This window comes from Acanthopagrus latus, chromosome 5 (genome assembly GCF_904848185.1).
Source record: "Acanthopagrus latus isolate v.2019 chromosome 5, fAcaLat1.1, whole genome shotgun sequence".
Taxonomy (NCBI): Eukaryota; Metazoa; Chordata; class Actinopteri; order Spariformes; family Sparidae; genus Acanthopagrus; species Acanthopagrus latus.
The window spans coordinates 7,414,849-7,430,262 of record NC_051043.1 but is presented as its reverse complement, the minus strand read 5'-3'; the positions used below and the strand labels follow the sequence as shown (position 1 = coordinate 7,430,262).

Here is a 15,414-nt window from a genome sequence, read left to right as displayed (position 1 = left end):
CCAAGTGCGCCCGTTCCGTCTGCGTCTGCGCTCTGGTCCCCGCGGTCCTAGCGCAGCCAGCCCGGCCGGAGACAGACAGACAGACAGAGAAGAAGGTTCACACGTGACCAGGCGGGCAGGCAGACAGACAGACAGACAGACAGACAGGAGGGAAACACACCTGAGCTCACCTCACACACCTCCATCACACAGTCCACTGGGATACGTCCTGCTGGTGTTGGCCCTAAATAATATGGCACAACATTAAGAGAAAGTGAGAGTGTTCGGCAGCCACTATTCAAATATGAATAAAAGTTAAATCGTTTTTAAATAATTTGCATATATTCGTTGTGATGTAAGTAAGCTGATTGGGAATAATAACGTGTAATTTTAAAGCCTTTATAAGAGAAACATATGTCAGAATTACACAACACTCAGTGCTGGAAGAAGTATTTCTTAAGGGAAAGTACTGATGCCACACTGTGAACATACCCCACTACAGTAATCAGCTTTCAAACCTGACTTAATTAAAATTATGTATGTTTAATCAACATGTACTTAAAGGAGCAATACGTAAGAATTGATCCTCTGTTATATTCATACTCCAAACAAACAGGTGGCAGCAAAGTACCAGGGTAGCTGCTAACTGCTGCTAACTATAGCTGCTATTAGCTAGAAGATAAAGTTCTCAAAAAAAAAAAAGTATACATATATACTCAAGTAAAATACACTGAATTTGTCATTTGTTATGTCTTGATTTATCACTCTGCAGGTGACATGAGCTTATTACCTTCTTAAATGACTGGAATGGTACTCGGTCAAGTACTTACCTCTGCCAAGGCCCACAGTCCCCTTCTGTTCTCACTCATAGATACCAAGTTACATAAACATGCCAGATTTGTTCATCAAGGCCCCGCCACTATTTTCTTAAAGAATTAATGAAAATGTCAAAAGAATGGCCTATTTCGCAATGTATGAGAAACATCCAGACCCGCACCAAAAATTAATGGGGTCCATTCTGGGCCGAGACCCATCCTCCACACAAGTTTTGTTGAAATCCGTTCTAGTTTTGGAAAAATCCTGCCGACAAACCAACCAACAAATGGACACAGGTGAAAACACATCCTCCTTAGCAGAGGTAATAAGCCTTACTGTCATATTAGCGAGAACATCATAAGAAGACAATGATATTGAGGGTAATAAAAACTAGGTTTACTTAATATAAATGAGTTGGATGCTATGTTGTTGATGTTTCTGCTGCTTTTTTGTTTGAATTAGCTGCTTCCAGTCGGGCTATGGACGGCAGGAAGGTCTTGATTTCTATGCGCGCCTGCTCTGGGAGAATAAACAACAGTTATGAATGAATGCTGAAGGCCTCTGGTGTATTGTGTGTTTCCGGCAAATCAAAATGCTTCTCATTCAATCAGCAGGAAGGAGAGGAAGCGAAGACTGTTATAGATACACTCCGGTGAATTGTTGCTGCAGAAAGAGTTACGGCCGTCTGGAACAATTTGATCCTGAAAATAAAATTAGACGGAGCTGTCATTTCGTAGATGGCAACTCTGTGACATAAGTTAGTGCCTTGTTTTTCTAGTCCAGAGGCAGTTATGGTCGTGTCCACTCAGAGGCCGCAGGCACCAACGAGCTACCTGCAGTACTGAACATATGTGGGACAGAGTGGAAGTTTTATGTGGTGACTGTGGTGATGGAGTGTAACCACGTACATTTCAGTACAATCTTCAAGCACTCGATGTTTTTTGGGAGTATCTCCATCTTGTGCTATATTGCTCTTCCATTCCGCTACATTTTGGAGGCAAATATTTCCTTTTTATTTTACTCCACTACATGTTTGATATCCGTAGTTATAAGTTACTTCACAGATTACATGCTGCATCAGTGCCAAAGTACCATTTTTCAATCAGTCTATTTTATAATCGATTACATGAAAAACACTGATTCTGACCATCAGTCGACCCGTAGTACACAGTATTTTCAGTGCATTAGTGTAAATATATGTATCATTTACGTTTACTTTTGATGGTTAAGTACAATCACTGTCAGATACTTCAGGACTTTTACTCGAGTATGTCTTATGAGTATTTTGCACAACACTATGAGTTTATCACAAATATTCAACATCAGCACATCTAGAGATACGTGGTTTTCACTGGACAGGACAGTAATCTGTAAAGTAAGTAATGTAGAGCAGTAAAGAGTACAACATTGACCTCTGATACGAAGTGGGGAGGAGATATAGAGCTGTATAAAATGGAAATACTCCAGTAAAGCGCCTTGAATTTGCGTTGGTACTGTACTTGAGTAAATGCACTTTGTTACTTTCCAGGTTAAAGAAGAAGAAAAAATAGTATACAGGGGAAGTTCTTTGTAATCATCTCACATCAGATGCTTTCAGACTTTTACTCTATTCTTATGAGTGAGTTTCCCTTACAATCAAAGCAATGTTTCAGCATATCATTACTTTTACTTCAGTCTGACTGCAGGGTACTTCTTACAGCAGAAGGTGATGGCCCCGGTTAGGGAGGGCTGTGTGATAGAGGCGAGCTTGTTCTGAACGTAAACGAGTTTTCGCAGTTGTAACAAACAACCTGCCGAACATTAACAAGAAGTGAAGTCAACTGGGCGAGAGAGTGTTGCTCTTCGCTTACCATATGTTGTTTTAGTTGTCAGGGCAGATATAACACCGTCTGTGGGCCGACAGATCTAGTTCAAATGCTGAGATTTAGAAATAAGGCTCGTGTTGAAAGAATAATATGTATTTTTTCAAGTATGACTTTTTCCCCCCTGAAAGAAGCACACACAATCCAAAAAACACAGAGGGTCATAAACTTCCTCAAAGTCTCCTTTTCACATTTTTCGCCTGTGTGTATGGAAAGTTCCCAAAATACAGCCCTGGACTCCACAGATTTCTGTTTTAAAAATACTTTTTGATATACGAGAGGCCCGGGAGGTTGGACACCGTATCGACTCAAATCTGGAGAGCATTTCAATATATGAGAAGGTGAACCAGGAAAGCTTTTGAAACGGGACTTTGTGCAATTGGGCTTGACATCTATTCGCTGACATATCCAAACTGCAGGCACCTCAGACGTGCGAGCGTGCCCGGCAGAATAATGGTCCACTGTGCTCTGACCCACAGAGTGGACCCCGGGTTTGTTATTCCTGTATATGATACTGTACTCTGGAGCGGCCTCAGAAAGTCAGCGTGATTATTGAAAGAGAGCCCAAAGAGTAGATGGGCGCCTGCTCAGCACCGAAACAGCGGGCTGTTTATCCAAGCTGTTAAATAAGGCTTCAAGTACAACACCCCCCTCCAACTCCACCGGGCCCAAATCTCTCTCATCTGGAAAGCACAGTTTCCATTTAAAATGTCACGTCCCAAACTGCACATTACATCAAATTGTACTTAATGGCATCCAGACAAACTTTAATGTCGTTCCAACATTCTCTCTCAGTGCACCCCTCAGCCCCTTCTCGCTCCTTATAGCCAAGCAAGCAATCTCTCCTTCTCCCTGCTCAACATCTGGACTCCATTCCAGGTGGGGTGTTGAGAAAGGGGAGAACATCGGGAAAGGAAAGGTGGAACGCAGAGAGCACAGAATAAAGACTGAGATAATGTCTTGGGGGAGACTTTTGTAGAAGTTACGCAAGCTTTTGGGATGTCAGACAGACCGTACGTGAGATGGTTCTTTGATGATTCCTCCCGGGCACGTTCCTGTGGTCCTCCAGATCTCACGTTATAACAGAAATATCTAAAAACAATGAGGTTTTCGGCGCAACGAGAGATGTGAACCAGACCGAGTGACTGCTGAGCTCCAGGCATAGCTCAGGCGAAGGTTTCTGCCAAAGGATAAACAAAAGAAAACTTCCAGCCGGGAAGCAAACGCCAGGCGGCAGGGCCCTCGTCTGTCACTGAGTCTTTCCTGACATCTAGTGGTGTGATCAGCAGCACACAGAGGGACCTCCCTCTCCGAGCAGTCGTCAGTGCTTCCTGGATGAATGGTTTTAATAAAGTATTTATAGGGACATAAAACCTACTGCCTCTACAGTTTATGGGGTTATCAAATCATAATGCAGTGCCATACTTTGCAGCAATAAATACCTTTGTTGATCATTAGGAATTGATATTAGCAGTAGACATAACAACAGTAGCGGTAAGCCTAATGCAGTAGCATTTAATCCTGTAAATATTGATACTGAATTGTATCCTAACGGATGCACCAGTTTACAAAAGCTGGCCAAGAGCCAATTCTGACACCGATATTTTGTTTTGTTATTTAATCCATCTGCATTTTATATATATATATATATAAAATATATATATATATATATATATATATATATATATATATATATATATATATATATATAAAAACACATTTAAAACAATTCAGCCCTTTTATTACACACATTTGATCGTGCAACTTCATGAAACAACCCTTAAAGGAAAAGTTCTCCAAAAAGATAAAAAAAGTTGGCGTCATCTCCTCACCTTCATGCAGATGGAAAGTCTGCAGAGATGTTTTGTCGTCCACAAAACATTTCTGGAGCTTCACCGCAAAACTGTGCTGCAGCGTTCTGCCAAACAACTGACGCAGATGGGGACTTGTTTTAAAATGTTAAAAGAGTTAACCGAAAAGAAAGATGCAAAATGGCTCCATACAGCTCAGACGTTCTTTACACCCTTTTTAAAGCGGAGATCTTCACTGGAGCCATTGAGCTTAAAGCATTAGCAAGCAAGCCGCCTGAAGTGGGCGCGTGAGCTCGACTGTGCGCTGAGGGTGTAGATAACAATCTTTTCGAAATCAGTTTGGGATCATGGGGCTTCTGGAGACTTGGATTAAACCAGACAAGCTGTATGCAGCCACTTCAATGACATTTTATTTTTTACATCTGTCAGCAAGTCAAATATGGGCCGATACCGATGATGGTCAGTATACTGGTACATCCCCAAAAATTAAATGTACTGAAATAAATGTATGCATAGTTGTTAGGTGTGTGCTCATATGCATTGTTCAACAAATCCTAATTCTTGATAAGAATTTTTTCCAGAGGTAAAAACATTTGCCTCTTATAAAAAAACAATAACCGTATGAGTGAAGATACATGTCAGGCTGCAGTAGCACATGGGAAAGTGTAGTAGTGCTGCCCTCTGCTGGTCAGCAGAGTGACCTACACTAATATCTTTAAAATGATAATGCTTGAAGTTGAAGGCAGTGAAAGGCGGGTTAAATTTGGGCTTCTTGCACACGCTGCTTAACAACAATCTGTCAGACATGGGTGACACCTTCACCCGACAAACCTGTCCTCCACTCCCTATGATTTAAAAACTCCACCCAGCTGTTATTCATATGGTATCAAAAGCATCTCAAAGCCTCACAGGCCTTTTACTTATATGTAAATATGTGGTGACACTGAGGTCACAGTGTTCCTCTGCACTAGTGTTGCCAAAACAGTAACTGGTATGAGACGCAACAGCTTCTCATATCATATTTGTTATGTAATAAGTTTGCTATTGTAGCAAACAAGGATGTCTGCATGCAAATCTTTCATCCTCCATGGAGAATTGTGAAACAAGTTATGTTTCATGGGCAACTCTTTTTATATCAAAGGTCCTTTAATAAGCACTAAAGTTCTTATGAGGCGCTAATTGACATTCCAAGAAAATTATTGGATTATTAGACCTAATACAAAATAATATAATAATAATAATAATATATGCATAATAAAGGATTTATTTAAGGATAAGATTGTGCTGATGGAAAATTGATAAAGTTTCACAGTTTAAAAAAAAAAAAAACATTTTGTGGAGCTTCACAGCAACAAAGCGTAGCAACATTCTCCCTAATCACTGAAGTAGATGGGGACTTTTTAAAATGTAGGAAAAACAAAACAAAATATGACATGGTTTTATACAACTTGTTCCATATTATCCAAGTCTCTGGAAACCCAGAGATCTTACATTTATTTGAATATACACTATTTTCACTCTTTTAAACCCTTCACTGTAGCTGGGTGGAAGGAAGAGCTGCGCAGCTGTAAATTCTCTTCAAATCAATTTGGCATCCCAAGACTTGGATTATGCCTGACGTCAGTTGTTTAGGAAAATGCTGCAATGCTGTTTTCATGGGAAGCTCCAGAAATGTTTGCTGCAGCACAAAACTTCACTTACTTTCAATTGGCATCAGGATAAGCAGATAATGCCTGAACTTTTATTTTTTAGGTGAACTTATCCTTCAACCTTTAAAAGGCATTGTTTTTGCTTTGCTGTAAAACACAGTTAACAGCTCATAAAAGCATGATAAAGTGTGTATCAATCTTAAAGCAACCAGAAGGTTAGTTAAAGTTTAACAATAACACAAGTGGTAGTGAGTTACAGTCAACGTGTTTGTAATACTGTTTTGAAATGAAGGCATCTCAAGGCTTTAATTAACATTCTTAAGTGTCTATAAACTGTAAACAAGTGTCATGTAAGTGCTTGAAAATGTCTATTATCTAACAAATAGTTTCTGGTGCTGTCACTAGCACTCACACAGTCTTGTTCATGTTAGTACAACCTTTATAAAAAGCATCACTGGTTAAGGACTAATAGGGTTGTCACTTGTCATGTACTGTAGAGAGGCTGTTCTCACAGCAGGCATTTTAACGTGTCAGAGAGAAAAGCACAGATGTCATTAATAACATTAACAATGGTGCAACCCAAGCTCCAGGGCCTTTGTGTTGCACATACTTCTTACTGGGACGCTTCTGAGAAATGAAGTCAGCATCACTGTAAGTGGTTACACCTGTGTTTTACTGCCAAGATGCAACTAAATGTCAGCTGTGAAGCTCAAGACATGAACTTGTATTTTAACGACTTTGTTTATCTCTATATTGGTTGTGTGTTAATAATGTTTAGTTAATAATGTGAGGTGCACATGTGGGATGAAGAGTCAGTGAAAGTACTTGAAGTCAGGGCAGGCATCAGGAAGAAGTAATGCAATGTAAAGCTGCAGAAGCTTCAGGTTGTGCGGTTTTATTAAGTGCCACATGAAATGCGAACATCATAGTGTATCTCTGAGTACTGCTGTAACTGGACTGAAGTGTAGCATCATCAATTATTTTCACACTAAATGTCCTGTGCATACATTATGCATTTTTAAATGGTCTATATTATAGAATACAGTTCAATCACAAAAACATCAAAAATATCTGTATATTGAATTAATCTATAGTCCCTCATAAGCAACAAAACAGCAAAACAAGTCATCAGTATATATGTATATTCTCATTATTTCTACTCATAAATTCTGCTTACAAAAGAAAGAAAAAAAAAACAAACTCAAGGGCTTTTGGCCTGACTCTAGCGAGAAATTCACATACTCCTTTGCCATCTGTAACAACTTGGACCCCCTTCCTCTCTTTCTCAATCACACACAATCACACGCACACACAGATGCAGGGAAGGCCTGCAGAAGAAAGCATGCACTCATACACACCCCCACACACACACACACACACACACACACACAACGCTGTCTGTGAACAGCGCGTCTTTAAACATGGCATGCGGTGTAGGTGAGATTTTGGTCCCTTTGTGTCAGCAGGAGATTCAGATGATTGTCCAGATCCTCAGAGAGTCAGAGAGCCAGTCCTGTTGAGTTTGTCTAAAGCGTCGGTGTTATGCAAATCTGGCCTTAGTACAATGTGATGTGGCTCGAGTCCACGGCAGCTGTGCATCATTAGAGCTAAGAATAACCTAAAGAGACTGTGGAGGCTGGGCCGCATGGAAAACAAAGCCCCAATTCTCATACAATTATAAGAAAGGCAAGAAAGTGAATCATAATATTGCAGAGTATGGTTAAATGTGATCAGAAAAGAATATCCTGTGCCATATCGCTGACCGGTGTCCACCTCCACGCCCCATCCCAATGTCTTTAACTGAGTCGGATGAGGTGGAGCTTCAGGCAGACGAGCAGCACCCTACGTCCAGAGAGGGGCGGGTGAGGAGTGGCCGGCTCACTAGCGAGGGGACACGGTGGCTCGAGGGGAAGATCCTAGAGCTTGGTGCATCTCTTTGGCGTGCTTCTCACAGTACATCGCATCTCCGAACCAAAAGTGACCTCTCATCTTGAGGTTAAGGCCGCAATCTGTGCACGTGTAGCACTCGGCGTGGCGGTAGTGGTCGTCCGTGATGCGCACAGCCACCGTGCTGTGGAGAAATGGATGCAGTCAGACGTAAGACAAACTACCCGTCATCATTTCCGATGCAAATCAGCATGAGTGTTATTCACACCAAAATCCTCCCTGTAGCTACCCTGCTAAAAACAGTTAGTGTCGCCCCGTCTGAAGTGGGTGTATTCCAGAGACTTGGATTATGCAGGAAGAGCTGTGTGCTTCCACCATTTTATTTATTTATCTATTCGTGTATTTGTGTAAATCCCCATCTACTTCAGTTGTTTAGGAGAGTGAAACACTGTTTTGCTTTGAAGTTCCAGGATCTTCACTTTACTGTCCATCAGCACGAGGCTGAGTCGATATTCATCCTTTAAATCAAGAAAATGTCCACATTTGATCTGCTTTAGAAAGAAGTACAGACTTGATTTTTGTGTAATTAAATGCAGCTGTCCATTTAAAAACGGCTGTGACACACTGTACATGCGGAACATCTTTTACTGCAGGGCAAATTATGATTGTAATTACTGCCACACCTAAGTTATTCCAGTGAGCGTGTCACTGCAGGTGACTGTACACTTACACAATGCTGGTGCCACACTTCTGACAGGTGTGGGTTTTCTTGACTCCTCCTACTGATGTAGCTGGTTTGGGCGCGCTGGGCGAGAGCTTCCCTGGGAACCGCAGGGCTGCCTCTGGAGTCAAACACACATACACACACACACGCGAACACATTAACACAGCTGCTCACTGGGAGGTTCCGACAGTCTCTCTGTTCATCACATCAACACTCTGTTTGTCTTCACCGCTCTCTGTCAGTGGAGCTTGTTTGTGTTTCCCCACTCGTCATCACCAGCTCAGCACCCGAGGGACACGCTTCATGGAATGGATTTCCACACATTGGTCATTATCACTTCATGAAAGAATGTCGTTACTATCTGGATGTATTCGCACAGCCGTTTATCAAGGCAGAGGGGAGGGGAAGGAGGACACATGTATTTCACGATCTGCTGTTCACAACACAAACTGCACACAGGAGAGCTCTTCTCTACATCCTGCACAGGTGACGGCCATATGGAAGTCCAAGTTAGGAGCGAGTAACTCACACTCGCTTGTTTTGCACTAGAGCTGCAACTAATGATACTTTTCTTTGGCAATTATTTTCGCTATTGATTGATTGTTCGGTCTTTTTCTGCAGAAAATTGTGAAGATCGCTCATCACATTTTCCCAGAGTCTGAACTGACAGCTTGTCCAACAGTCTATCTTTGAAATACTTTTCAAAAATGACAAAGAAAAGCAGCAAATCTGTACGTCAAATGGAGCTGAAACCAGCAAATGTCTGACATTTTTGCTTGAAGAATGAGTGAATCGACTAATGTTGCAGCTCCATTCTGCACTATGCACTCAACAGGTACAATATTAAAATGGTGCCAGCAACTGTAGAAGATAATATGAATGATGATGCATTTGACATAAAAGCCAAGTACTGAGAACAACCCCTGCATACAAGTTATTGAGATAAACTAGGGCTGGGAGATATATCAATATCATATCATCATTGTGACATGAGACTATATTTCAACCTAGATTTTGGACAACTTGTGCAATCTTTTATTGTGATATGTAAAAAGAGTTGTACAGTCCAGATCTAAAAAAAAAATGGAGGCAATCCAAGCTCTTTTGTCCTGTTTATATTCTGTACTTGCTCATCTTGTTCAGGGTTGCGTGCTTCCAAGTACTAACACACTGAAATCAAAAGCGTTTAACCACCCATCACCCATTTAACTCAAAAATGAGACATGATCTTAATTCACAGTGCAATTTGTGTTTGAACATTTGAGCAACAATAAACATTACTCAACACTGCGCGCTAAATAGGCAGCAATCTTTCTCCTTCCAATAGTCCATATCTACTTTGAACACAAAGTGTTTCTAACCTTTCTCGTCAGCCTCCAGGACCTCCTGCAGCATTTTAAAGGTGTTGGACTGACGAGGTGCCGTGCGGGACTCCTTGTTCTCCTGGATCATCTTGTACACCTCAGATTCCTTGTCGTACTTCTGCATGGCGAAGTCAGAGCTTGAACTGCTGTAGGAGGAAGAAAAAAAAAAAAAGAAAAAATTACGTTATCACACTAAAATTATTGAGTTGTTGACTTAATGCACTCGGCAGATAATGTACATTTATGAAAGAGTCCCGAGTCTGGTTTAACTAAATCCAGAGGAAATGAGTGAGGGGCAGCAGCTGGCTTTAAGACTTTGACCTTCTAGCATGAAGTTTAGATTGCACACCACAGGCAAGAGGCCAAAGAGTGTCCAATCACACACACTCAACAAGACCCCATAATATTCTCTTACCAGAAGCACGGTTTCAAGCCCCAAGGCAAAAACAGAAGGCTGACAATGGAAGCATCTAACAAAGGACATCTTTTATACTCTAATACAACAGTGGTTGAATATCATCTGTGTGTAAATAAATGAGAAGGTCCTATGCCTGACAAAAGGCATGAGGGAAAATAACAGACATTAGTTCTGTACCTCCTACTAAACAGTCTACTAAACCGCCGAGAAACAACAGGAAAAAAATACTTCTAACTTTGCGTCTCGTGGGTGTTTCCAGACAGTCAGTTCACAGGAGGGGGCAGCAGGGGAGAGGAAGCTTTCACCTTCTGGTAGTACACGCCGTCGAGTCATTAAGAAATTAGAAGAAAGAACAGTGGCTCACTTTACAAGCAAATTCTTTACCCCTGCTGTGGTGGAAAAGTGGTTACTTTTTACTGCTTCTATAATGTGTGGTTGAAATACCAATCCCTCCCTGCCCCTGCTGAAGAAACACATGAAGTATCAGCGAGCGTAAAGGAAACACAGAGACACAAAGCCTGCTTCTCGCGTTCGTCTGTTTGCCTGAGTGGAGGAGCTGAGTGTTTGCTGTCAGCGGGAACTGGTTGGCCAGGATCACTCTAGCTGGGCCAGGTGTGGTTTGATGCCTTTCACCTGTCAGCCACTGTTAGTCAACTTCACCTGACTGACTGTCTCACCTGTTGTCACAAGCAGCAGATCTGACAAAATATTCACTGGTCAACTGACACCTGTGCTGTGAGGAATCTGCTGGGAGACAGTGACCGAAACTTCAACCATCTATGCTGTTTCTTACTGCGACGTAACACACATGAAACTTTAAACCATCACCACACTATAAGGCCTTAATGGGGCATTTAGATGTTGTAAGGTTGTGATTAACTTTTAACCTCTAGTATAGAACATGACACTCCTTACCTCTGATGATACCAGGACCCAAAAAACACACAAAACACCATTATTTTTTTCTTTTCCATTTTTGCAAAACCCGGTAAGTAAACCACCGTGGTCCTGTATTCCATGTTGTCAAATTAGCAGCTGTCTGCCATTCAATATCCTCAACAAGACCATCTCTACCTGACCATTTTCACAGGAAATGAATTGGTGTGCAGAGGCAAGTATCACTCCACCTTTGATTTCATGCAAAATGTAAATTAAGAGGGTGAGAAAGGATTCCTGGATCTGTCCCTTTATCCAACTCTGCACCAAGAGGGTGCTGGGGTCTATTCTGGGCCGAGACCCATCATCTAATTAAGTTACGTGGAAATCAGTAGTTAGAGCAGTTTTTGTGTATTCCTGCTGACAAACCAACCAACCAACAGACATGAGTGAAACCTTGGTAGAGGGAACAATCTGTGCAGCACTTACAATCTGATTGTAGTTCTGCTTTTTTTTTGTTTGCATAGCTTCAGCACTCAATATTATGTGCGGTTATCACATAATTTCAAACACGTGGTATCGAAACCCATATAGCATACATGTGTCTTGCAGACCTTACGCTGCAGTGACATAGTATGGGGAGCATTTGGTAATTTGTAAGACATTGTCACTGGTCCATACGTCAGCAATGTCTCCCAAAGAGCAACAGTTCTTATACTACATCTTTCCAACATAACTTGCACCGACATCTGCAAGATGTACGTGTGCAACATCTGCAAGACGTACGTGTGCTATGGGGGAAAAATGTATTAATACGTCTGACAAACTTATCTTGTTGGTCAAGGACAAAATTTTGTCCAAAAGTAGTGGACAGTGAAAGATTTGCAAAAAGCAAGTTGTTTTTGCTTTATCTTCCTTCAAATGATTTTTAATTTTCTAATTCCAGCATGAAAGAGGATGACGGGCTTAAAATGTCAATTTTAAGCTTTAGTTTGGACGGTGGAAGAATAGCATTTTTTTATTTCTTTTTTTTTAAACACACATTCCCCAACTTACTGATTTGGAATTTGACAACTGACAATCTCAAATAAGGCTGTGTTACATATTGAGTGTCAAACCTTTTGTAGTCTATCTATGGGAGTAATGAGCCACAGACATCAGCAAATACTGTGTATCTTCCCTAGTGAGATGGCAGTTTTCACTTCTCGCTCATTTTGGACTTTCGTCTTCAGTCTGGGAAACACATGCTCAGTTGGATTGAGGTCAGGTGATGGACTTGGCCAGTCAAGAACAGTGAGCAGCTTGGCCTGACAGAAAACACTCACTGGTTGCTGTGTTTTCTGGTTCAGGATCACTGTTCTCATGTGCTGTTTGGGGACAGTGAGAGAAAAGGGCTTCCTTTGTGTCTTAAAGACCAAAAATGCAAAACATCAAAGACAAAATGTTAAAAACTGTGCTGCTTTTCAAATTTTCATGGACGCTTCCTGATTGTGTTGCATTTAAAACTACACCTCATATGTTCATTAAGGTTTTATAAAGCTTTAAACATGGCTGTGTGTCTTTTAACATGTAAAGTTTCTTCCTGGACTTCAGCTTTTGGTTCAGGCTTCCTGCTAAATGAACATGGCTGAAACAGGAGATGGCAAACTGACAAGACAACAAATATGCGACCAAACGTTCAGACCCTTTCCTCTGCATCTCCGAACATGGTTCAAATTGAAAACAGACCTCTACAGAACACCCTCCAAGTTCTCCACATGCTCAGCTCCACCCTCAGTCCATTTCCCCTTTTCACTTCGCTCACTGTCCCTTCTGAAATTGCAGTCTCAAAACAAATGGAAAGTCTAGGTCAAGTGGGGGTAAAACAAATAACAGAGGAGAGGGAGAGGGGAATGGCATGCATCTGAATAAGCAGTCGAGCGTAAGGATCAGTGGATACAGTGGAAACAGTCTTTACAAAAGAATCAGACATCTTCAGAGTAGATGTTCTCACATCGACACAATGTCTGCATCTAACATGAGTGTGCTGTGTCCCAGACCTGGAGCAGAGGAGCACTGATAGTAATCTAGTCATAGCACATGCATGGAGCCAAAACATACCCAAGATCACAAGGCTGAATTCCATCCCTATTACTCAAACCGGCTTACTTACAGAATTTAACACTGGCAAAAAGAAATCCAAATGACAAAAGTTAAAATGACAAGACTCACCTCAGAAAGAAAGAATAATGGATCAAAGAAAAAGAAGCTGAGCTACTCTTTCCAGTAACTGTCCCTGTGCTGCTAACACTGCTGAGGCTCAGAACAAACAAACAAAAAAAAAATATCAGCACACGCTTACAGATGCCGAACACACACCTCTATCTAAACCAGACGAGACAGAAAAACCAGAGTCTGACTGAAAGGTGTGCCTCTGGCCTCAAACTCATTGGCCATGCGACATGAAGGGGAGGGTAAATGGGTGTCACAGAGTCTGTGATTGGTCGGGGAGGAGCAGGGAGAGGCTTGGTGGGCAGGCTGGGGGCTCCAGACTGGGGGCCAATCAGGGGGAGAAGTACAATCAGAATTTTTGGGGGAATATGGGGTGTTTGTACATGAGTGTAGCTGCTGACACGTCATATCACTGGCCGTGGTTACACAGGGAGGAACTGGGGCCAAAGTCAACCATCCTGCACTGTGAAAACACTCGCACCAGGCTCTCCAGCCGGGAGAGTGGACACAAAGGATTATATGAGAGACTCAAAAGAAGATTTTCATTTCTGCAGTGACCGAGAACACTGGACGATCTCCGTGAACACAGAAAATGCTCAGAGGGCAGCACCTGCACGCCACAAACTGAGTCGAATTACAGCTGCATCACCTCATCAGAGGGGCGAAACAGGAAAAGCGAACTGCCGTACAGGTGGTGGAAACAATATAGTGTTTCCCAAAGGCTGAACATTCATCTGTACTTGTCATGCAGCTGCAAACTGCTCTAAGAACAGAGGGTCAGCTGCAGCACAGCAGTGAATTCACAAACAGACTGACACTAAATGACAGCACTGGTTTGACAGACTTCTCAGATTTGAGAGGCAGTTCACTGGCCTTTCACAGACTTCTGAAAGGAGGAGACTAGATGTAGACCGATTTGGCACCGAGAGGACACATTAGAAAAAACTGGTATATAAGGGGAACTCAGCTCAAACAGTGGCTGATGAGTTTTCCACATTATAAATCCAGATTCTTGATTTGAATTATTGACTTTGGAAAAATAATATCTCAAAAAGTACAATAAAAACTTTTCTGTTGGCTACTTTGAGTTCAAGTGCCCAGATTTATTTATTCATTTAGATATTCATTGACTTGGGTGTTCAGTTCAACAGCAATCAGTTTCAAATAAAATCAAAAATAGCTCATTTCTCATTTTATTATTGTGATTAAGGGGTGATGAGTACGCTACTAGCTTTTACTTAACAAAGCTTTTGTTTTTATATCAGTCTTTAAAAATTCAAAATCAGCAGACCTCTAGAGGAAACAATAATTACAGATATAAAAAGGAATTTTCCAAGCAGAAACTGGCTGACCGCATTAATTCCAAAATAAGTAATATTGCATTATCAAAAAAGTAATGATATAAGCTCATTTAATCCTTAACAATATCCAAAAACCCTGAGGAAAAAAAAAATTGATTACAGTGTCAGAGATGTTGATTTAACAATACTGTCATGGTAAGTATAACCATTTTGTCACAAGTGCACCGCCATTAATATCCATATATATATGTAGAAATAACACAGTACAATAAAACAAATTCTCTAACATTTTGCTGCCGTTAAATCAGCGCAATTTGTCTGTCACAGCCCCAAAAAGCAGGACCTGCAGTTTGTTACTATAAGGTGCTCATTACTGTCAGTGTTGGCTTATGCTGACAGATTCTGTTTCACAACCAGATAATCTAGGTGCTGTATCGTAGGCAAGTGGACTCATTTCAGTTTCTGGAAGACGTTTTCAGCTCTCATTCAAGAGGCTTCTTCGGTTCTAACTAACTG

At 41.4% G+C, this 15,414-nt stretch overlaps 1 protein-coding gene across 1 annotated transcript in view; it reads right to left on the bottom strand.

Moving 5' to 3' along the window:
• Window positions 1-6,202: 6,202 nt before the first annotated feature.
• pdlim2 (PDZ and LIM domain 2 (mystique)) overlaps window positions 6,203-15,414 on the bottom strand; it is a 45,263-nt gene continuing 36,051 nt past the window's right edge. The window contains exons 8-10 of the mRNA XM_037097474.1: window positions 10,090-10,238; window positions 8,735-8,846; window positions 6,203-8,188 (exon numbers count right to left, since the gene is read on the bottom strand). Coding sequence (XP_036953369.1) covers window positions 7,999-8,188; window positions 8,735-8,846; window positions 10,090-10,238 — 451 coding nt within the window. The 3' untranslated portion in view covers window positions 6,203-7,998. The remainder of the gene's footprint in view (window positions 8,189-8,734; window positions 8,847-10,089; window positions 10,239-15,414) is intronic.